Source organism: Gouania willdenowi, chromosome 6, assembly GCF_900634775.1.
Source record: "Gouania willdenowi chromosome 6, fGouWil2.1, whole genome shotgun sequence".
NCBI lineage: Eukaryota > Metazoa > Chordata > Actinopteri > Blenniiformes > Gobiesocidae > Gouania > Gouania willdenowi.
Genome location: NC_041049.1, coordinates 52,747,240 through 52,770,556, shown reverse-complemented (window position 1 = coordinate 52,770,556; position 23,317 = coordinate 52,747,240). Strand labels below are relative to the sequence as shown.

General features: G+C 38.7%; 1 protein-coding gene across 1 annotated transcript in view; it reads left to right on the top strand.

Moving 5' to 3' along the window:
* The window catches only part of cdh13 (cadherin 13, H-cadherin (heart)), a 411,437-nt gene that overhangs the window by 113,857 nt on the left and 274,263 nt on the right, over positions 1-23,317 (top strand). Inside the window, exon 2 of the mRNA XM_028451185.1 lies at positions 18,820-18,940. Coding sequence (XP_028306986.1) covers positions 18,820-18,940 — 121 coding nt within the window. The remainder of the gene's footprint in view (positions 1-18,819; positions 18,941-23,317) is intronic.

Below are 23,317 nucleotides of genomic sequence, written 5' to 3'. Positions count from 1 at the left end.
TTACTTAGTTCTGCTTTAAGGCTGCAGTATGTAGAATCCTCTCTCCGCTCTGTTTTGAAACCAAACCTCAACCTCCCATACTGGTATATTTTCTGAACGCTCTTATTGACTATTTTCTCCTTAGAGATTAGTGACAAATGTATGGAAGAGGAGATTTTTCTGGTGTTTTAGAGACTCTGACATGAATGTACATATCATTCTGCTGGTGTCGGCTCGTCCCCATCAAAGAGCTCACACAGTCAGCTGTGATCTAGGCTTCCTGTCACTTTGAGTGGACTGACAACCACCACTCCGCATCCACAATGCAAAAATAATTCACCTTGAATAAGTTTCTCACACACAATTTATCCCGTCTGTTATCACTCTCTCTCTCTCTCCAGTGTGTGTGTGGGGTGGACCGTGCACAGTCACGGGGGTCAAGGAGGACACAAAGCGGTCCGTTCCTCCTCAGTGTTTGTGCCTCTTAAACTGTTGCTTCTTCACCTGTCTAACGCTGTTTTGGACACTTCTGCTTGGACGCCCGTCTTTGCACTTTTATTACCGATGGTCCCTGAATGCACCTGACTTCATAGGAGCAGCCAATATTAAAGCCCAAAACAGCTCATGGAACACACGTGTCTGTAGAAAGATCTCCGATTGGCTGACATCCAGCGTCACGCTCCTGGATTTATAAACTTCATTCACAGAGCTGAGAGAAGGAGCAGAGATTCACTGTCCACTCCAAACACTTTGGATCACAATATGCTCAAAGATGATGGATTTTTGACTAAATGGTGGCACACAAAAAAAATACATACGGCAGCTTTAAGCGCTGGCACTGATTTGTGTGGCTGCAATTTATGATTGTCTTCCACTCTCTTCACTTTAGTGCATCTGAGACTAGTGCCAACCAGCGTTTGTCCTGTATTTAATGGGAATCTCCAGGTTATAGACTTGAAGTGAAAGTCAAACCCGAAGTGCAGTCTGTTCGATTTGCTATCAGCAGGCTTAACTTGGCACTGACTGACAACTCGTAAAAAAAAAAAAAAGATGTTACCTCTGTCAATGTTGCACCACAAACGTAAAGAAAGAACGGTCTAACTTTACTTGAAGTTTTATACATAAGGCTGACATTACGCTGTCACTATCTGTTATTAGCATGAATAAGGTGTCATGAAGGCATTAAAGAGTAACTAAACCCCAAACTCACTTTTTCTGCTGAATACATATGTATTTGGGTATGAAGTAGTGCTGTTTATTTATCTTAGTCCCACTCACTCACATTTTAGTAAAAATATTTTCATTTTGTGTATTTAGTTGTTAGATGTCAGAGTTACTGGCCTCTAAGGGTTGAATGCCGGTTATTACAAATTGAATTTTGCTATTGGCTGAGACGGAATCTAGGGATTCCCCTGCGTCATCAACTTTCACTGTTAGAGGAGGGATGAAGGTTTCCTCCAATTACAGCCCTCAGTGAGCATTGATTGACAGCCTCAATGAGGAAGTCCACTGTGTTCCATGTGAAACAGACTGCAGTAGGGTGATGTTTTTGACTCTGTCCTTCTACAAAGAGCAGATTCTGCGCTCATCAGAGGGTTCATTAAACTACGTGTGTTCACAGACATATCATGTGTGTATTCCCGTCTGTCTCTGCATGTGCGCAGACGTGTGTGTACGTCTTATCGCTATGTGCGTGAGGTGCAGGGAGTGTAGGGCTGTTTGTCCGAGTGGTGTCTGTAAGCCTGCGTGTGAGCTTCACGTCGTGATTGTGTGTGCCTGTGGTCGTAGTGATACATCTCAGCTGTGAACTCGCTATGTGTGTTTGTAGACACATCACTGTGTGCATTACTGTTGGTCTCTGCGTACAGCACTGACTGCCTGACTGGGCGTGTTTTACTGCGTCAGGAGTAACGCCCATAATCCTGGCTTTTTTTTAATTTCCCTCCTCGTGGCGGTTAAGCAGAATGCAGGGGTTTAGTTGCTCTTTAAAGGTCCCATATCATGTTATTTTTTCACCCATCTCCATTAGTTCTAAGAACCCCAAAAACATAGTATTTGAGGTTTATTTTCCCAAACTCGCCTGTTTTCCAGAGTTTTAGCCTCTGAAAAGTCACTTTCTGAGCAACTCTACACAAACAGGCTGATTCGCTGGCTACGTATGCATATTCATGAGTGGGCGTGTCTATAGACGGGACACTGACTTCCTCCTCCCTGCACGGTGACGTAGGGCCAGAGGACGGCCCGCCCTCCTCCCACCCACTCCGTAGCCGAGCTCATGCTGCTTTATAAACACCAGACAGAGCGTGGGGGCGGGGCATTCGCCGGTACATACATAGACTGTAGAAAATACATACATAGCACTGTGCGAAGGACACTGAAATGCTCACCTTTGTGGGCATGTTTGTTTACATGTCAATCACCACAGAGAACTTCCTGGAGGCGCGGCTTCTCCATCTCAGTGCCGCGTCAAATTTGTCATCAAAGTGGGAACGCGTCATCAAATTGGAGCGAGGTGTTTGGGCTCACCCTGCAGTAAGAAAGGAGCAAATCACCCTCTAACTAACGATTGAGGGAATCAATGAAAGTAACACTTTGTGCATGTGTATGAAGCCCTAATATCACTTTATGATGTTTAAAAACACAGAAAAGTTGATTTAGCTTAACATGCGCCCTTTAAGGGTTGTTCACTAAATTATGACACCGTTGGAGCTATGTTGGCATTTGGAGGCATCTATTGGGGTTAGGTAAAGTTAGGGTTAGGGTAAAGAACAAAAGTTAATGACAGCCTTCATGACACCTCATTCATGCTAATGACAGCTGTCATGTCATAATAATGACAGCATAATGTCAGCGTTTATGAGTAAAACTGTGTGTTACCGAAAGAACAATGAAGGCCAATTGTGTGTTTGTGGAGCTTTTGAGTTTTTCCTGCAGTGCCCATTCGACAAAAAAAAACTCCTTTCGGATGAACAATTATTATAGATGAAGTTAAAAGTGAACCGATTGACTCACCAAATCCCAGCGATAGCAACAAGTGCATTGAACAGAATTGAGCAGGATAGCAGCTGGTGTGGTGCCTGCAGCTGTAGACCGTGTTGTTTTTTCTGTGCTTCTCTTCACATTTCTCTGCCTGCTCCTGTGCAGTGAGGTGAGCAGTGTGTATGTCAGAGGAAGGTATTGGGAATCCTGCAACTAAAAAAAAAAGAGGAATTTAAGCAGATTCGGATGGGGAAAAGCTGCTGTCAGGGTTACACCAGCTCACTTACGATATCCTCACACCTCAGGGGTGTTGGATTTGCGCCGCAATGGGACTCTTTTATTTACTGCTAAATGTTTCAAAGTCAAATCACTTTCATGTAAACGGGGTGAAAAACACGTTACATAATTTTTGTAGCCGGTGCCAGGACACTTAGTAGATGTTGTTAATAAGTCTCCCAGACAATTCACTGTTGCTTTGCCCTTTGCGCCTCTGCCCTTTAAAATTCAGACTTTCTAATGTGCCACTAAAATGTGTTTTCTTTGCACGCCTGAGTTGAGAATGCATCAATAAAAATAGTTTGATGAATGTTCACTTCAGGGAATGTATTTTCTTTCTGCAATCTAAAATCCCATTTATTCAATTTTAACCTTTTTTTTTTTATTATTCCCAATTGCTCTCCCCTCTCTTTCTTTTTGGTGTGACATATTGTTTTGGTCAAAAAAAATCAAATTTCATGCAACTTTTAGAGTTGAAAGCTTCAATGGATCCAAAAATGTCATTTGAAAGCTGGTGATTTACAGACTTATTTTTTATTTAGGAGGCTGTAGCCATGGTATCATTTCAGTAGGACAGCAACATCGTTCAGGGTGTTGTAATTCCGTCCCCCACTGCATTCACAGTGTAAAATATACATCAGAGGTACTGTATGTTTTTGGTTCTCAAACATGTTAGAAAAGCTATTTATTAAAGTAAAAAAAAATAATGAGTAATGAGGTAAAAACGGAAATTCATTTACCTATTTGACTCTTTCGAGTTTGAATGTGTGGGAATCTTTTCTGATTTACAGCGAGTTAAATATAACATTAATATAAATTGAGTGAATTATTAAGACGGTCCCTTGGTCTTTTTGTCCAGATGGCATCCTTGTTAAAATCATCGATAATTGATTGTGCGACTTCAAGGATGCACTCTTTCTTGCATTGCTATCATTTGTCATGCTTGTTCCTCTGCTAAAAGATAATGTCTCGGTGTCTCTTTCTTTCTGTGATGTGTAGATAAAAAGTCACCACGGTTTGAGGTTTGCATTCAAAAGAATCACGTACATTGATTTTGATAAGCAGATAAGTCAAAAGCTTGTCCTCCTTTTTGTGCTAGGTTTTTTTTTTTTTGATGTACCCAACTCTAAAGAGCCTTCATGAATTTCTGTACTATTTAGTGAGGATGTACAGCATGTTCACTATTGTTTTCTGTGTAATATTATTCATATAGAACAGGTCTTTCTCCAATAACTTGTCCCCTAAATTTAGTCAGATTTTACCAACCGGGATCCACCAGCCTACAGAATACTAAGGATACTGCTGCTATCTATTAGAAGAGTGAATTAATATGGTTCACTGTAATAATACTACTGGTTTCGAGAGGTTATACTGACTCCGAGGGGTTAAACTTTGTTCTGTGACATCAAAGGAATGCATTCTCACTTGCATTGCCTTCGTGAATTGCAGCTGCCCTAGTTTGATTCAGCTATTGCTGCAGATATCACTAGAACGTGAAAGAAAGACCCTCAACTGAAAGCCAAACTTTCGTTAGGATTTTTTTTGCTCAAAAAGGGACACTTAGTTAAAGGGTGTCAAAAACACTGTGTACCAATCACAATTTACATCTGCCAAATCAATCAGGAAGTTACTTTAGATCAGGGGTCACCAACACGATGCCTGTGGGCACCATGTGACCAAAGCCCTCAGGGGTTTTAGTCATCAATGTGCTTCATTTAAAATCGGATATACTTTGCAGGATTCAAAGTCACAAAGATAAATATATATATATATATATATATATATATGACAGATGTAGTTAGTACTTAGTAGAGTTAAATACAGCTGCACCTGATAACGTTTTAGTATTAAATGAACCATCTTTGATAGTTCTTTTTCACTGAAACGTTGTGACAAATGTTTTAAGTGATGCAGATTGGGTTGTGGTATGTTATATTTAATATTATATAAGATCATTTTCGAAAACCGCAAGGTGGATTTTTGTAAAATGACGTATTTGTTGCATTTTACAATAATGTTATGTTATACAATTAGTTAAAATTAGTTTTTAGTTGCTAGGAAAATGGGAAAATTATAATTTTCTATGAAATGTAATGAAAATTAAACAGTTGCATAAATTAGGAGAAAAAATAGGTGGTGCATGTTGAAACTTAATCATTTCATACCTTTGTAGTGAAACAGAGGGTAAATAATATATAAAAATATAAATTATTATTATTATTATTATTATTATAGTTATGTCAGGAGTGCCATCTGGAATTTGAGTTATTAATTGACACAGTTCCCTGTTTAGAGGGTCTTTGGCACTGATTGGCGATCTTAATGAAAACACAGCGGTTTCTCTCACTTTTAAAAATGTACCTTATCAAATAACTCATACTGTCCTTTTCACACTCAGAAATCTTGCTTGTCCCATCAATAATAATGATACATTTTATTTATAAGTGCTTTTCAAAAACTCAGACACTTTACAGTTGTTAAAACAATTACACAAATCATAAAAAGAAACTAACAATAGTTAAGGTAAATAAAGAAAAAAAAAAAAACATGACAATCACAAGTTAAAAGCTTAGGAGGAGTGTAGAAACAGAGGAGGTTTGTCGTTTTGATACTGCTTCTCTCATCGGGTTTACAGAAGTGCTCGGATATGTGCATCATTCCCGGGTCGAGTCCTAATTCCACCCGATGGAGACCCAGGTAGTCCGTGTTTTTGTCCTGTAACCTGTGTGGAATCGAGGGGACTGGCCTTGCTTCGATACTGCTGCTGAGATGGTCCCATTGGTTTTTAAAAGTGCTCAGATTGGCCGAAAGTTGCTTCAACGGAAGTCCCTTGTCCCTCCTCGAGTCCAAATATGTGTAATATTATGAATATAAACACTATTAAAACACTAAAGATCTCTGGAATAAAATTACAAAAGGTTGGAAATATCAACAGAGTGAACGAGCTTGTTTACGTTTCTATCCCTTTCGACCTGTGACCTCCCCAGGTCGCACATGCGCAGTTCTAGAGTGTGAAAATTGTTGAATAAATGAGCCAACAATAAACATTTGGCTTTGTAATTCCTTTTTTCTGCACAACATTGTGTATTTTCATGGTCTAATCAGTCACAATTGTCTAGTTTTTAAAACCTACACAGACCACAACCTACTCACCCTAGCCACACTATTCCTGAACGTATGTTTTATCATGCAAAGGTATTTGCTGGTATGTCAATAGAATGGAATTGAATTGCCACATTTTCTTTTGCTTGGTCTTCTCCTTTGTCACTAACTGAATTTTGCAATGACTGAATGACAAGCACTGCCGGTCTGTTTGCGCTTGGCTGCCCTTCCTTTACGGAGGGACTGTGTGTCCACTGCATCAGTGTTGTTTTACAGGCCCAGCATGTGTGGCCAGGGCTTGGCTGTCTGGGCTGGGAACCAGATGGTTTCATGACTCAGGTGCTGCATGCCTGAGTAACCTGCCAGCTGCAGGTGTCTAAAGCATATCCTGATTAATTCTCACTCCCCCTTAGCTTTTTGGCATCTGTGGAGGGAGGTAGTCAGTCCTGAATGGGCCTGTGCTAAGGTGTGTGCGCTGACATTTATTTTGATGTTGACAGACGCTTTGCTCGATGGACGGGGAAAAGGGAATTCAGAATGGGAAAGACAAGACGGTGGCAGGAGGAAATGTCAGGCTCTTGGCGAGCTGTCTAGGTGGAACATTGGCAAACTATCCACCATGAATGTAGAACACACATTTACACACACACACACACACACACACACACAAACATATGCAGATTCCATCCTATCTTGCTTTTCTTCTTCTCTCTTCTTGATGCGTTTAACATCACTGCTCCAGATATACAAAAAAATGACCAGCATGGATTGAACTATGACTCGTAGCCTGGATTACTGATGACCTCGCTGGCAGACCACACTTGGTGCACCTTAAGGGACAGCGCCTGCCCTCATTTCTTCACCAAATATACAGCACATCTGTTTTACCTCTGAGGTCTGTGCCAGGCTGAAGTGCTTGGATGATGTGTGTATAAGAGGAGTAGAGAGGAGTGACTAGCAGAAGAACAGGAAAGAATCAGAATTAGAAACGAAACGAGGAATCAGAACCGGAATCGTTCAAATTCAAACGATGCCCAACCCTAATGCTGACACAGTGGTGGAATAGAGAAGCCTGTTTAGAATGCAGGGATTACTGTGTCTTTTACGTAGCTTTTTTACACTGTATTGCTTTTGTATTTTCTCATTCACGCCCTACTTTTATTGTTGACTGAAATCGGAGAATGTACACAGCAGAACCTGGGGATTTCTTTTGGGATAAATAAAGACCCTTTTTTTTTTTTTTTTTTTTTTTTTAAATATCTTATCCTCTTATTCTGTATTTGTAATTTGATAATGTATTGTTAAATCTTTTATTTTGTTGGTTAAAATCATTCATACTTTTTATTCTGCAATCATTTTAATACATAAAAAAAAAAAAGAAAAGTGTTTGCTCCTATACTGACATACTGTACGTAGACTACAAAACTTGTATAGTTTTCAACAACCCACAATATTAAGAATGTGTTGGTAACAAAGTGAATTATATCAATATTACGATATAGTCCTATGCTATATCTCCTAAATAAATATATCGATATTTATTAAAAACTCAATATATCGTCCAGCCTTACTTTGAAGCATTAAAAGATGAAAACACCATTAGTCAGTGACGTTCAGTCGAGAGTATTTGGATGCACAATGCTTGATATAAAATCCTTTGGATTTACTTTTTATTCAGTGTCATAAAATACTGCCAAATTAGGACATTTGAATGCATGAAAGTCTCACTCTTGCTCTGACAGAAATGTGTTTTCCTTTTTCTTGTGATTCTCCCAGGCTTCCTTTTTCCTCTGCATTTCTTCACACACTTTATTTACACATACAACTTCTAACTACCATTACGGTCACTCTCTGTCACCCTCTTCAGCAAATATCAGGTCAAGAGGCCCTCTATATCTCTGTCTATCAATGTCCAGTAAGGTCTTGAGATGGTATTGATTTCACACTGTGTGATATTTAATGTGATATCTCCCATGTCATTTCCTTCATCAACTGACTGGTTATTCACACCTGAATTAAATCAGATGTAAACTGTAACAATAGGTTGCACAGTGATTGTGTTATTCACATGAGTTGATCCAGATCATATGTTTTACAGCAACTCAAAAAAGTTGCCATTAAGCCTCTGGTTATTCTTAAAGTGTAACTAAACCCTGAGGTTTTGACGTCTAGGCTGCAAATTTAAAATATTTCTTGATTGTGGGCGGGGCTCTTGGAGCAGTTAAGAAATGCCCAATCTATACTATAAAATCTACAAAGAATAATCTGTGCTATGCTGACAAGCTACTCAATACTCACAATACCTCTCTATTAACAATTCTGTCAATCCAACCTACTCACCCATAGATCGCAGAGTCCACGGGAGCTACAGTAGCTTCTATAGAAGGGGTGGGTGTTCTCAGCCTGCCCTTCCTCCCTCTCACCTGACACACCTGATTCACATCAGTAATCAGGTGGGGAGGGAGGAGGAGCTGTATAAAGGGCTGAGAGGATCAGCAGGCACAACATCAGACCAGCAGCAGACATGTGGGGAGCGTTCTTCTGCTCCCCACTTGTTGTCGTTGTAAGTTTGGTATTTTAGTTTGGGCTGGAGATTTCTGGTAGTCCTGTTTTTGTGTTCATGTAGTTTAGTGTTTTGTAACTTTTTGTCGTTTAGAGGGTGGACTCTGGGTCGATGGCCATGTATAGGGTTGGCCCAGTGTCCTCCCTACTTTTGTTCAGTTTGGCCAGGATCTCCAGTCCCTTTTAGTTTGTTGTGTTGCTACTTTTAAGATTTTGTTAATAAAACTTTTGATAAACCTTGCTTTCTTTGTGGCATTTTGTTTATGTAGCGGCCCCTCAAGCCTTGGTATTAAATCCTAAAGGGGGTCGTAACAGCGGAGCCAATGGTGGAAAAAGCTACATCTTCGCCAAAAGCACAATTCCAACCATTGTAGTCACCCTTACATCTATCTATAAAGCAGGAAAGGTCTGCGTACGTGTATGTGTGCGTGTCGAGTGAATTTCTCGCCGACACAGTGTCTCTTCGACCATTTTTTTCAACGTCTTCCACATAGCCTGAATGTGTGCATCCATTATTTTGGACTCATTTGGTGATTTCAAAACATTTATTTCGCCCAGACGGCACATTCAAGTTTGCCCAGAAGGGAAACCTATTAAGCTTTTGACCTGAGTGTGAGGGGGCGCTAGCGCACCATCTATATCTATTTCACTGCACAGCTCCTCTCCGTGGCGAGTTAGTCACGTGTGCGGCCAGAGCCAATTTCTGTGCACACACCGACTGCAATGACTCAAAATACACAAAACTAAATATTATCTAAAAAATACACAAAGTGACAACAGAAATGCACAAAAACTACACCAAAAGATACAAAAATACACAAAATGACTCCAACTCAACTTAACTTTATTTGTATAGCGCAATTTACAACAGTCATCTCAATGCGCTTATCAAAATATAAAATTAATAAAAAATGAAGAAACCCGACAAGATCCACATGAACAAGCATTTAGCGACAGTGGGAAGAAACAACTCCCTTTAAACAGGAAGAAATATCCAGCAGAACCAGGTTCAGAGGTGGCAGCCATCTGCGTCAACTGGTTGGGGTTAGTGGACAAAAGGACCAACAGAACAGGATAGAGAGATAGAACATCCGAGTGTCCCAGACTAGTTGAGCCGTGAACCACAGATCAGGAACTGCCATCATCAGCTTCACAACACCTGAGACAGAGAAGGGCGAGAGAGAAGGCACTGACTGCAGAAAAACATGATACATTATTATCAAATCAGCTTGCCTTGGCCTGGGCTTCGCTCCCAGTGGCCTAGTCAATATCTTAGTATAAAGGTGACAATCTCTTCACGTTTATCGGTAAGCTAACAGCGACTCCAAGGTCTGTAAATGCGACCGTTCACAGACGAGCCCATATCCACTCTAGCAGTTAGGTTATGTTATGATTCAATCCTGTTTATGCGGACTGTAAATCATTAACCAGCTACATCAGAATTTGAATTTCTTCCCGTTTATTGAACCAGTAAATGCGACCGTTTACAGATTAGCACATGTCCGCTCTAGCGATTAGATTATGTTACGATTCAGTCCTCCAGAATCACACTACAATGGCCAACAAAAAACTGATACATAAATTATACAAAAAAATGCACAAAAAGAACAACAGAAAGATACAGAAATACACATAATGACTTCACAAAACATACAATACAGAAAAGTACACCAAACAAAAAAAAAACAATTTATGTATTATCATTTATCAACATTTAAGCTTTTTTTTAAAATTATTTATATGTACTTCTTAACGCCAAACACTGTTGGATTAAACTTAAATGGTCCTAGTGTATCTTTGGTTTTTGTACTTACTTTTTCTATTTTTCACCTGTGTTATTGCAAAAGAAGTTATCAATACAAGAATCTCAATGCAGGAGGAAAGGTGTATGGATCCATCCTCTCCTGACTGAGCCTCTTGTCTCTTCTATAACACTAACACAACCACTAGACCTTCTCTGCAAGCTTTGCCAATAAATAGATGTTCTTTTTTACCAGCAATACTGAGTATAAGCAACATACACAATACATTAAGATTTCTTTTAAACTGCTGCAAGGTTATTTGCAATACTCCCACTTTCCAGCCAGTTTTTTCTTTTTCTTTTAAACAAAACAAGATGTTGTCCTCGAAGATAACTATTTTATTCAAATGCCTTTTATATGCTCAGTTATTCAATTCCTTACACAATCCACATCATAATACTTCACTTTAGTACAGCTTTTTTTTTAATATATGAAAAGGTACGTCTTACATTTAATATGAATTGATAACTAGTTCTATTGGATAGAAAGTCTCCTGACTGAATGGTCAAGACTTAAAACCTCCTACTGCTGTTTTATTTTATACAGGGTTTTCTCTCCTCTCAATGTGTCCGACTGAATGCCTAAAGATTTATCTCTTTAGTTCTGTGTTGGATCATTGTAATAAGGTCGTCCGTATCGCCAAAGAGACCTTGCCTGCTTGAGCATAATTGTTCCTGCTGGATAAGATATTGTTTTTATTCACCCAAAGCTCTTAGTGAATCCTGAATCCAATCGCATCAATCTCCCGGCGTAGCACTGGGCTCCGCCAGCTCATACCGAGACAATCACTGCAGGACAAAATTGTTTTCTCAAAGATGTCAAACAAACACAATATTGGCAATGAAACATGCAGAAAACAATTATATTCATCCATTTGACTTCTTGAGTGCAAACATATTTTGAGCTTCGAAAACAAAGTTTTTGTTTTTTTTTCTTTCAATTCATACATGTGATCTTTGCAACAGATACAATAATGTTTTTTTTTATTTGTTGTATATTATTTATTTATAAAGAGGAAAAAAAAATCATTTAATTGCTTGGAGATATGCTTCCCCTCCTTCCTTTAATCCTACCAACAATGGCCACGTTTACATGGGAGCTTTAATTCCTCTTGTGGAATAAAAGTTTTTTCCTCTTTAACATGACCTTGTAAACACATAATTCCTAATGCTAATTTAATTCCAAATTAAAGTTAATTCCGACTTAGGTGGCTGGTTTATTCTGTTTTTAATTCCGAATTAGATAATTCCTCTTTCTTGTAAACACTTAATTTGGTTAAAGTGGCTTTAAGTTCATTTATATCGTTTTGCGCATGTGCGACTTACGGCAATGACGCGCTGGTGACGCCAGAACCTAAGATGGCGGCGGCCCGGACTTCAGCCTAGACTATTTAATAAGAGCCTTAAAAGACATGGATATAATGAAAAGAGTGGATGGACGGAGGCATAAACATGCAGACTTTCACACGGACACCACACAGACTTATTAAACACACATGGACTCGGTAAACGCGGTGGGAAAACAAAACAGGTTTCACTGGACGGCTGGTATTAAGACCCGGAGGCGGAGTAAGTAAATACGTCCCCATACTGCATTCACAGGCTGTAATATCACCTAGTTTATCATTTTACCTTATGTTAGAGCTACTATCTTTACCAGGGAGAAAATATTTATCGCTGGTGATTGTTTTCCACAGTTTTACTGGCCTTTATTTACCAGTGATTAGTTCCTATCTCCTTCCGCTCCGCGGTCCAAACTGAAACCGTGTGTTATTGTCGAGCTGCTGCTTAAAAACTACAGTCAAAATAAAGGTGAAAACAGTTCTCATGTGTGATGTTCTGTGTTATAGCCAACAATTAAAGGTTTGTTGTGTGTTTTTCCTGATAGACGTGATACGTCACATTCTTCCCCTGTCCAATCAGACCCTTCTCAACCCCCAGACCTTAAGCAGAATTAACTAAAGCCTAATAAACTGGTTTTTCAAGTAAACCTCATTCGGGAATGACCATTTCCATGTAAACACGAAGCAGAACACCTTAATTTCGAATGATTTAATTCGTAATAAATAATTCAGAATTGAAAAACATCATGTAACCGTGGCCAATGTGTAGTTGCAAACATACGTACAGTTTACTTCAATAACAGGAAAATAATTCATCTTTAATGCTACAATAGAAACAAAAACATAACTAAAATAATATAGTAAATAAAAAAAAGTTCAAAATAACTGAGACCCATGTAAAGCATTGTGTTAATAGTGTATACATTTTATTTTATTATGGAATATGTGAATTTACTGTATTTGGTGAGATGGAAATTCTTCCACAAGACTTATGCTTTTTTTTTTTTTACTTAGTAATTTTACACACAATCCATAGATTTTTTCATGCTCTAGGAAAAGAAAGATGTTAAAATGTTGATATTTATTTTAGTACACAGGGCCAAAAGTAATGCAGCTGCCTCTCTCTAAGCAATGACACAGGTCCAACCTTCAAAATTGATTTTGCATGTACTAGAGGTCTGACAGGAGCTTTCTTGCATCGTTGCACCTGGCGACAGCAGAATCATTTGGGAAAATGAACACACAATACAATTAGACAAAATCTACCAGATTTCGATCCAGCAAACCAAAAGGTTAACTTTAGAATGTGTGCCCAACTCTACGTACATTTGGACCATTTATCTTTGTGTTAAAAATGTACTAAATGACAAATGAAGTTGGGTATCTAGTGAATTCTTATGTCCTAATTGACCTCCCCCCCTCACATTGTTTCTTGTTTCTTCAAACATCTACAACAAATTAACAAAATAATCCCTTAATCTTTAACTCTGATTCTATCAAAATACCCCAAAATCTTAACATCATTAAAGTTAAGTTCTGTTGTATTACAAGTAAACCTTGTAATATTACCTTAATGTGTGTAATACATCTTGATTATGGTTTTCAATCTAGAATCATCCCCTTTGCAAACAAACATTGTCATGAACATTAAATTGCACTAATGCTTTTTCTTTCCTGCTGTGTCATTTTTCCCCTTAATGTACTTTAATTGAGTTCATCTTTCAGTGTCCTGCTGAGGAATTCATGGAGTGCTTGTTGTGTTTTTCAGGTTTGATGATACATTTGTGAATATGAGTGTACATGGAATGTCTTTTTACATACAGTATGTGCTTTGGTGCACCTACACACCCTTGTTATGCAGATAAGCCAAGGGCCTGTAGACATCCTGATTGAGTTTATGGACCAACAGGCATTCCATATACCTTGTCACGGAGCCTTGTGACAGAAGTGAATTAACATTTTGACATGTCCAGGAAAAACATAGAGTCTTTTGAGTGCAGTGATAACTTTCCAGAGACATTTCATGTAATGCCTTACATAGCTGAATGTCCGCCAAGGTGTGCCTCATTTTATAAACCGTTATCCACAGACAGTGGAGACTGTTCTCTGGCCACATTATTGCATTACATTTCATTTATTCTCAAGTGATCTTGTCCTATGTAAGTAACTTGTGCCCCACAACTGATTTTTCACAATCTTGTGTTAGCAAAACATGAATACTGTCTTAACTTAGGACACATTTATTGACGTTTTCTAATTTCTATGCCTAATCATTCTTCTTTTATAATATTATCACTCTGAATAAGGCAGAAAATAATCCCAGAAAGCATCCAATATGTCTTTCTAAAGTGATGTATCCAGTTCCTTGTACAGTTAGTGCTATAATTTATATCCAATATAAACACTCTCAATCTTCTAAAGAACAAAGAAGAGCTAAATCCACATCTTGGATGGTGCAAGCAAAAACCAGGATTAGAGGGTGTGTGACTTGCTGACAATAGTGGCAGATTGTTTTGTTTGGCAGATGAGGACATGCGTGCCCAATTTTATGGGATATTCCAACAATATCCTATATCACGTGTGATGATTATTTGGCAGTATTTCTGTATGAATTGTGTGTTTTTGTGCTCTCAAACCAACAATCCATGTGGCAAGTATACAGAAACAATTATGATTTTTCACAAGAAACAACATGTGAAGGTGACTGTCAGGTTGCCAGAATGTACAAGTGAAGAATCCATCTCTCCACTGCCTCTCAACAGGCATACTCCTTTTTTAAGCACAAAACTGCCTCATTCAGCTCCTTACTGTGAAAAGTCGGCAGTGTCAAAATTAGATAATATTTGGGTTTTTCCATTCCATCCATCTTCGTCCGCTATTCCATAGTCGAGTCGCGGGACAGCAATCTTTTGCAGGAAAGCCATAAGACTACCTTTCATCGGCTACTTTGTCTAGCTCTTCTTAGGGGATCCCAAGACTGTTCCCAGGCCAGCCACGAGATATAGTCTTTCCAGCGTTTCCTGGGTCTTCCTTTGAGTCTTCTTCCAGTGGAACGTGCTCTCCCAGGGAGAGTTCACCCTATGGAGGAAAACTGATTTCCGCCCACTTGTATCCGTGATTTTGTCTTTTCAGTCATGACCTAAAGTCCATGACCATAGGTGAGGGTTAGTAGAAACGAAGAGTGACCTTTAAATCAAGAGCTTGACTTTTCGGCTCAACTCTCTCTTTACCATGAGGGACCGGTGCAGACTCGGCATCACTGCAGATGCCGCGCCAATCCTCCTGTCAATCTCTCGCTCCATCTTTCCCTCACTTGTGAACAAGACGTTGAGGGTACTTGAACTCTTCCACTTGGGGCAGGATCTTATCCCAAACCCCCCTAGAAGGCACTTCCACCCTTTTTCCGGTCGGAACCTATGGACTCGGATCTGAAATGCTGATTCTCATTCCAGTAAAAGCCGAAGGAAGCAGTCTGATGAAACCAACAGAACCTGCATCATCTGCAAAAGCAGTAGTGACCAAATCCAGAGGCCATGAAGCCCTTTAAACGCCCTAGCTGTGCCTCGAAATTGTGTCCATAAAAGTCAAAAGGCAGCCCTGGCAGAGTCTAACCCCTCATTGGAAACTAATTCTGTCGGCAATGCAGACCAAGCTCTGACTCCGGTCCATACAGGGAACGGATGGCCCATATCAGGGGATCTGATACCCCAGTCTCAAACACCTACTTGGGTTTTAATTTGTAATAAATGAGTAAAGGTTTGTTAATTTCAGAGGATGTGCATTGTTTGCAAATCTGTTCCTCGTGTAACATATGCAGTTCTGCTTCTAAAGGGGATATCAAGCAAGGACAGAGCCAATGTTCAAAAATGTTGATGAAAGTCACTTAGCTCTTGACACTTGTTCTCTAAGCACCATGATGGTGGCTTCCCAGTATGGAAAGCGCTCTCCTCAGATACCTTTACATCATTACTTCAGCCAAGATTAGTTGGCAAGTGGTAAGGCTCCAGCTGCTCGCTGTGCCATAAACGTGATTGATGCAGTGCCTCTACTTTTCGAGATGCAGCCATGTCTTTCCTTTCTTCATGTGAGAAGAATCTTTTTTTTTGAATGTGCTAAAAATATTATAAAATAAATGAATAAATAGTCTTCTAACATCATATTGAGTACATCTCCTTTGACCCTGTAAGGTCTTTTTTTTCTGAGATATTCGACCTTGGGATAATGTTCAAGGAAGACATGATTCTTTGCCCTCTCACCGAATCTTTTGCCACCAGCAACTTCTGCCTCAAAATGTGAACCCTGATCATTTTTACCCAATGCCATAGTTCTCATTTTGTTTGAGCCTCTGTCTAAGAACATGATATAAGTGCTGCCAAGTGTTTTTACACTTTCCTATACCAATGGATCCTCTGCTTGTTTCAGGAGAAATTCATTTAATATCTTACAAAATATTCAGTTTTTCTTTTTGAACATACTCCTCTCAAATCAATCGTCCAAGTAAGATTTGAGTGGCTTTAAGGCTGGTGTAATTGTTTAAAGCCAACATGAAATGTTTTTTTTCACCTGGGCAATTATCTGAGTTGTATAGTTGCATATGCATAAAAACACACAGAAAAATAAGAATCATATTTAGACAGTGAGATGTAGGCCTGGGGCGATAACAGATTTTGCTGGACGATATATTGTCCCACAAATTATTGCCGATAAATGATATTATTGTCGCCATTTTTTTAGACCAAACTAATCACTAATGTAAAGATAACTAGTAACAAGTAATCCCATTTCAAATGCAATCAACTTGTATTTCTCATTAGTATTAGTAGTTTTTTTTACCATTGTAATTGGAATGTCAAAAACTTTTAAATATTTTAAACAACTAAAACAAACTCTGTTAGCAAAAAATGGCTTTTTGATAAATATCACAAACAAAAACAATAAAATGGACCCTGTCTCTGTGAAGAAGAAGAAGAAGAAGAAGAAGAAGAAGAAGAAGAAGAAGAAGAAGAAGAAGAAGAAGAAGAAGAAGAAGAAGAAGAAGAAGAAGAAGAAGAAGAAAGAAAAAGAAGAAAGAAAAAGAAGAAAGAAAAAGAAGAAAGAAAAAGAAGAAAGAAAAAGAAGAAGAAGAAAGAAGAAAGAAGAAGAAGAAAGAAGAAGAGACCTCAAATGCAAAACACACAACCAAAGCAATAAATAAAATGGTTTATCAAGTCTCTCTCCCAAACAAAATTGCACTTGTAAACATTGAGGCAAGATGTATATAGTTGTACATTCCTTAACAGGTAACACTTCCAATCCCAGTTAGACTTTTGTAAACATAAGATGCTAGCAGCCCCACCTCCCCCCGCAGAGATACAGACATTTGATGACTTATTGCGTTCATTCTACTATGGAACAAACGTGCAGGTGCTGAGGGTGAACCCCCTTGTCATCTAGCCTGTTTGAAGGCAAAAGACGAGAAAAACAAAGACTTGGTTGCATTTCCGCATCATCCAGTTAATTGATTTATTGATTATCGGCCCAGGCCTATTGAGATGCTTGTTTTGCTCATCGTTCATCAATTGCCCGTATTGACAGGTAGTCATGGTAATCTTGAGTTTACCATGTTACCGTGACCGGAACGTGTTCGCTGAGTGTCAGTGCTTTTCTAGTTAGGGTCCAAAGGCCAGAATGGCCAGAAGGACCCTATTGTAACCGCTCTAATTTACTATTATTATTATTAAGGTCCAAAGGCCAGAATGGCCGGAAATAAACTATTGAAATTGCTTGAATTTACTATTACTATACTTCTCAGTGAAGAATCCTAAATTTGATCCCCTGATTACACATGGTCTCACCAAAATTGGCATGCACCTCAGAACTGGTTGAAAATTCAATAATTTGGTGCATTAAAAATAAACACTACTGTGTAAACAGGCCTTCTAACTGGTTTTACTGGTTATACTGTTTTTTTCCTATTCTACTGCATTATCATTGCTATTGCTAGGCTAATGCCTGGTTATTGCTACGCTAATGCTATTGCTAGGTTAATGCCAATGCTACATTAATGTTAATGCTAGGTTAATGTTATCGCTAGGTTAAAGCTAATGCTAGGTTAATGCTATTGCTAGGCTAATACTAATGCAAGGTTATTGCTAATGCTAGGCTTTAGATTAAAATAATGAAATAACTTTCAAAATGAGAACATCTTTTAATTGCTTTAAATTACAATTTCAAAATACCAAGTCACAATTTGCTGGACCTTTTGTATATTATATATATATATATATATATATATATATATATATATATTTTTTTTTTTGTTTATTAACTGACAAATTAAAAAAACAAAAACAAAAAAAAAAAAAAACAGTTATTCCACTTTAATTGCAAAGTGGTGTTGATATTGTTTTGTTAAATTGTGAGTTGATTTGGTGTTTTTCTAACTTTTTCTCATTTGACAAAATGAAGACTTCACTAAATGCAAACAAATGCATAATGTTAAACAATGATAATCTAAATTCACATTTATGTCCACTGAATTTTACACTAACTAGGGATGGACCTTGAGTTAGTCATGTTGATTTTAGTCTTCATTTGAGGGAATATTTGTTCATTTTAAGTGTGGGACCAGGAGCTAAAGGATACATAAGCAAATGTGTTTGTGCTATATTACAACAAAATAAACCAAACATCTATATCATTTGTGTATTTGATGTACCTTAAGTTATTAGCTTTTGACCTGTCAAATAGTTCTTTTTTAATCTTCCCATTCTAAAAGTTTTGTTCTTTTTGTTGTAGGTTGCACATGTCACCAGTCAGGAGAGTGGCCATCAGGAGGCCTGTATACCTGGATTCCAGGTTAAATACTACCAAGTGGCATCCAGGGCACTTTTCAAGAATGGCCAGCCTCTTCTGCAAGGTCAGTGAAAATGTGATTATGCCTGGAGTCGTCTGGATTCTCTTTTTCGGTTGTCATTGTAGTCCTTTGTGTATAGACTCAAAGTTATTCTATCTGATTGTTTTAAAAATGTACTTTTTTTTTTACTGGATTCCACTTTGATTTGGGGCCTTTGATATATGGATATAATTGGTTACTTCGACATCAAAAAGATAATAACCTTAAAAGCATTACCGTACTCGTTTTTAGGAAACACACTGATTGGACATGTTCATATTGAAGTTTGGCTGCTGCTGAATTTGCATGACATTTCGCTCTTCTTTCCATGTCACTGAAGTAAATTTCAGTAAGATACCATCTCAAACAAGTTTTAATAGGTTCTAATCAGTGTGCATACATGCATATAGGTTATAAATCACTCATTGTTCCTTTTATACTGTGACTGCTGTGAATTAATTTTAGAGTATTCAAGAGCATTCATTGTTTTATATTATTTATGCATAACACACATGCCTAAAAGGCAATAAAAATATGATATGTATGGCTTTCACATGCTTTAACATATGCAGCGTGTGCATCTCCTACTTTTCTATCTGTTTTATCTGTTGTCTTAAGAACAAGCTTTAATGGCTGGCTCTGGGCACTTTTTCCACAAAACTAGCCATATTGTTCAAATTTTCCCCGAGCTTTCTCTGAAGCAAATCTTTGGCCACTGCTTCTATTGTTTACACTCCAGGCGACATCTCATGACTCATTGAAAATTGCTATGTGGCTTCAGTCCATCCAACTTTAATATCTACTCTTGTTAAATATGATTGTACAGTTTTTGAAAGTTTTTGAGAATAGTGAGATAAAAACTATATATATATATAAAACAAAGTGGCTTTATAAAGTAATTTATTGTTTTTAACAGACTTAAACAGATGCAGGCGTAGTCATTTACATTCCTCTGCATTTGAGACTAGTCCACCTTTAGTTTGGACCACCAGGGGGAATATTGATTCAAGGAGATAATAATTTCACTCACCAAAGTTTATTTATGTGTTTGTTTGTAAGCAGAATTATGTCTAAAGTACTTTGCATTTTGACCAAAGATAGACCTTACGCCATGGAAGATTCAGTAAAATTCTGCAGGGGATCCAGATCAATATTCTGATTCTGGATCAGTTTCAAAAATTAAAAAAATCTCTGTCTCTCATTACTGGCAAAATTTTAAAAATGTATATCTCATTTTGTAAATGCAGCTATAAGGGAGTAGGCCAGTGTCTTCCTTGTGCTGGTCCTAGGCCCAGATTAATGGGTTGTCCGTAAAGGTATCAGATGTAAATTAAATGCCAAACGTAACACGCAGATCACTCATAGGACTTCCATACTGAATTTTCTGAGGTCCCGGTTAACGACGACTGCTGTTGACATACAGGGTACTGGTGAAACTGTTACGCGAAGAAGGAGATTAGGAAGACATGTTTGTAGGTGAAGAGAGAAGAGGAATGACACGAGTCTCGGAGGGAAAGTAGGGATTATGAATGTTGGGTCGATGGCAGGGGAAGCTAAGGAGTTGGTTGACATGATGCAGAGGAGGAAGGTGGATATTCTGGATGTCCAGAAGACCAGGTGAAGAGGTAGCAAGGCTAGGAGTGAAGGAGCAGGGTTCAAGTTGTTTCATTATGGCGTGGATAGGAAGAGAAATGGTGTAGGAGTTATTTTGAAGAAGGAGTTTGTTAGGAATGTGCTAGAGGTCAAAAGAGTGACAGAAAGAGTGCTCTCAGTGTTATTAGTGGTTATGCCCCACAGGATGGATGTGAGCTAGAAGCGAAAGAGAAATTCTGGCGTGAATTACATAAAATGACACTGAGTATCCACAGAGATAAGAGAGTGGTGAGGGGGTGATGGGCATCTTTAGTATGCAGTAGAGAAGCGAGGAGCAAAGGAAGATGCAGCGTAAGGTGAAGGTAGAGTTGGAAATAGCCAAACAAAGGGTGCACAATGACTTGTTCTCTAGGTTGGATAGTAAAGAGGGAGTGACTGATTGGTACACATTGGAGAGGCAGGGAGATAGAGATGGGAAGGGCATGCAGCAGGTTAGAGTAATTAAAGACAGAGATGGAAATGTGTTGACAGAGGCCTGAAGTGTGATTGGAAGATGGAAAGGGTGTTTTGAAGAGCTGATGAATGAGGAAAACGAGAGAGAATGAAGAGTAGAAGAGGAGACTGTTGGGAGCAGGAAGTAACAGAGATTAGTAAGGCTGAAGTGAGGCAGGCATTCAAGAGGACAAAGAGTGGAAAAGCTTTTGGTCCTGATGATATACCTGTAGAGATGTGGAAGTGTCTAGGAGAGTTGGCAGTAGAGTTGTTGACAAGGTTGTTCATCAGGGTCTTGGACAGTGAGAGGATGCCTGAGGAATGGAGCCGGAGTGAGCTGGTGCCCATTTTTAAGAACAAGGGAGATGTGCAGAGTTGTGGCAACTACAGACAATTAAAGTTGATGAGTCATTCATTTAAATTTTAGGAAAGAGTAGTTGAAGTTAGTCTGAGGGCCAAAGTGAGCATTTCTGGGCAGCAGTATATTCATGCCCAGAAGGAGTACAACAGATACAGAGTTTGCTTTGAGGAGGTTGACAGAGAAAGTCAGAGGGAGCTGCATTGGGTGTTTGTAGATCTAGAGCAGAGGTGTCATGGTTATGGCCCGTGGGCCGGACATGGCCCGATTGTACATCACATCCAGCCTGTGGTTGATATGGGAGAAGGTAAGCATTTTTTTTTTTAATCTAATGTTTTATTTTTTTGTGTCCACCAGCACACAAAATGTGAAATAAACCCATCCAGTCATTTGTTTGTGGTCTGTGTAAATCTTATAACACAGAGAAAATTGCCCCATTTCAAATTTTCAACATTGGTGACATCATACGTGAAATCGGGAATCAGTGTTGCCAGATCAGATGGACACTTTCCAGCCCAAGCACGAACTACAAATCTGGCAACAATGTGTTTGTGACACAAAGCGACACAGCGGTTCAGACTATCACCTTGTAATATGTACATGAGATCATGACAATAAAGCAACAGCAGCTCTAGTAAGTGTTTGAAGCAGCTGAAACAGCTGCTTTTGCTGTTGAAGCTGCTGTTGCTGCACGGCGCATACACTTTATAAAACAGTGTTTTTCTGACTCACTATCACAATATTAAATAGCCATGTGTTTTGCTGTATTGTGCTGCTTTTTTGACTGAAAACAACAACAAGAGTGTGTGAATAGCAAAAGAAAGTCGCTAGTGATGAACTGTTGTGTGGAGTCATACTATATGTGTCTGCGTCTATAGACACACCCACTCACACAGCCGGTTTTAGAATTGGTCAGAAAGTCACTTTTCAGAGGCTAAAACTTCTGAAAATAGCTGGGTTTGGGAAAATAAACCTCAAATACTATGTTGTTGGGGTTCTTAGAACAGATGGAAAAGGGTGAAAAATAGTCCCCTTTAATTTTTGTGAAATCTGTCAGTTAGTCTGTTGCTGCTCCCACCTCAGCTGCAGCTAACTAACTAACTAACTAACTAACTAACTAACTAACTAACTAACTAACTAACTAACTAAATAACTAACTTCACCTAAGCTGGTGAAAGTTAAAATGGGTCTGGCTTTGACAAGTAAAATGTAGCTGAAGAAGTTTTGTCTCCCCATTTATCATAATCCTGAATAAAATAAAAGGGGTGGGGTTGACTGTAGGCTGTGCCATAGGCATGGGTGTGTGTAAATGTGGGTTGGAGTTTACTGGTGATGACTGGCAAATTTAATGTGCCATCTGTTATTGAGCCAATGTAATGTTTTAAGATATTTGGTTATTTTTCCAAGAGTCTTTTTTTGTTTTACTAATTCCTACTGGATATTCAGTCACTTGGCCTATTGTTGGATTATTTCTGGCCCTTACTTTCTGTGACTCGTTTAGTCCCACTTGGCCTGGCCTTCTTTTAATTGGCCAAATTATGCACTGGCATGTTTTCATGTGCAAGCCTTCAATAAATATGATCAAAGTAATTTACAGTTTACATTTGTGTTATTTATTATATATTTTGTCAATTTTGTTGCATTACTAATTTATGTAGGCTACTTGCATGGATAGGACAATTGTTATGTTTTTTAGAGGGTAACTTGCTTGAGGCTGATATGTAATTGTATGCCTCATTGTGAGGCTATATTGGTGCCAATGCAATTTCTTTTTGATGTGTAGGCCTTCACAAATAATTTCAAGCAGCATATCCATGTGTTGAGTCAGTATTTGGTCTTTCAGGCCGAAAGTGTAATCTGGCCCCCCGAGGTCTCACTTGACAAAAACTTGGCCCCCTGACCAATTTCACCCTAGCACCCCTGATCTAGAGCCTAGGTTCCCAAAGTGGAATACGAGC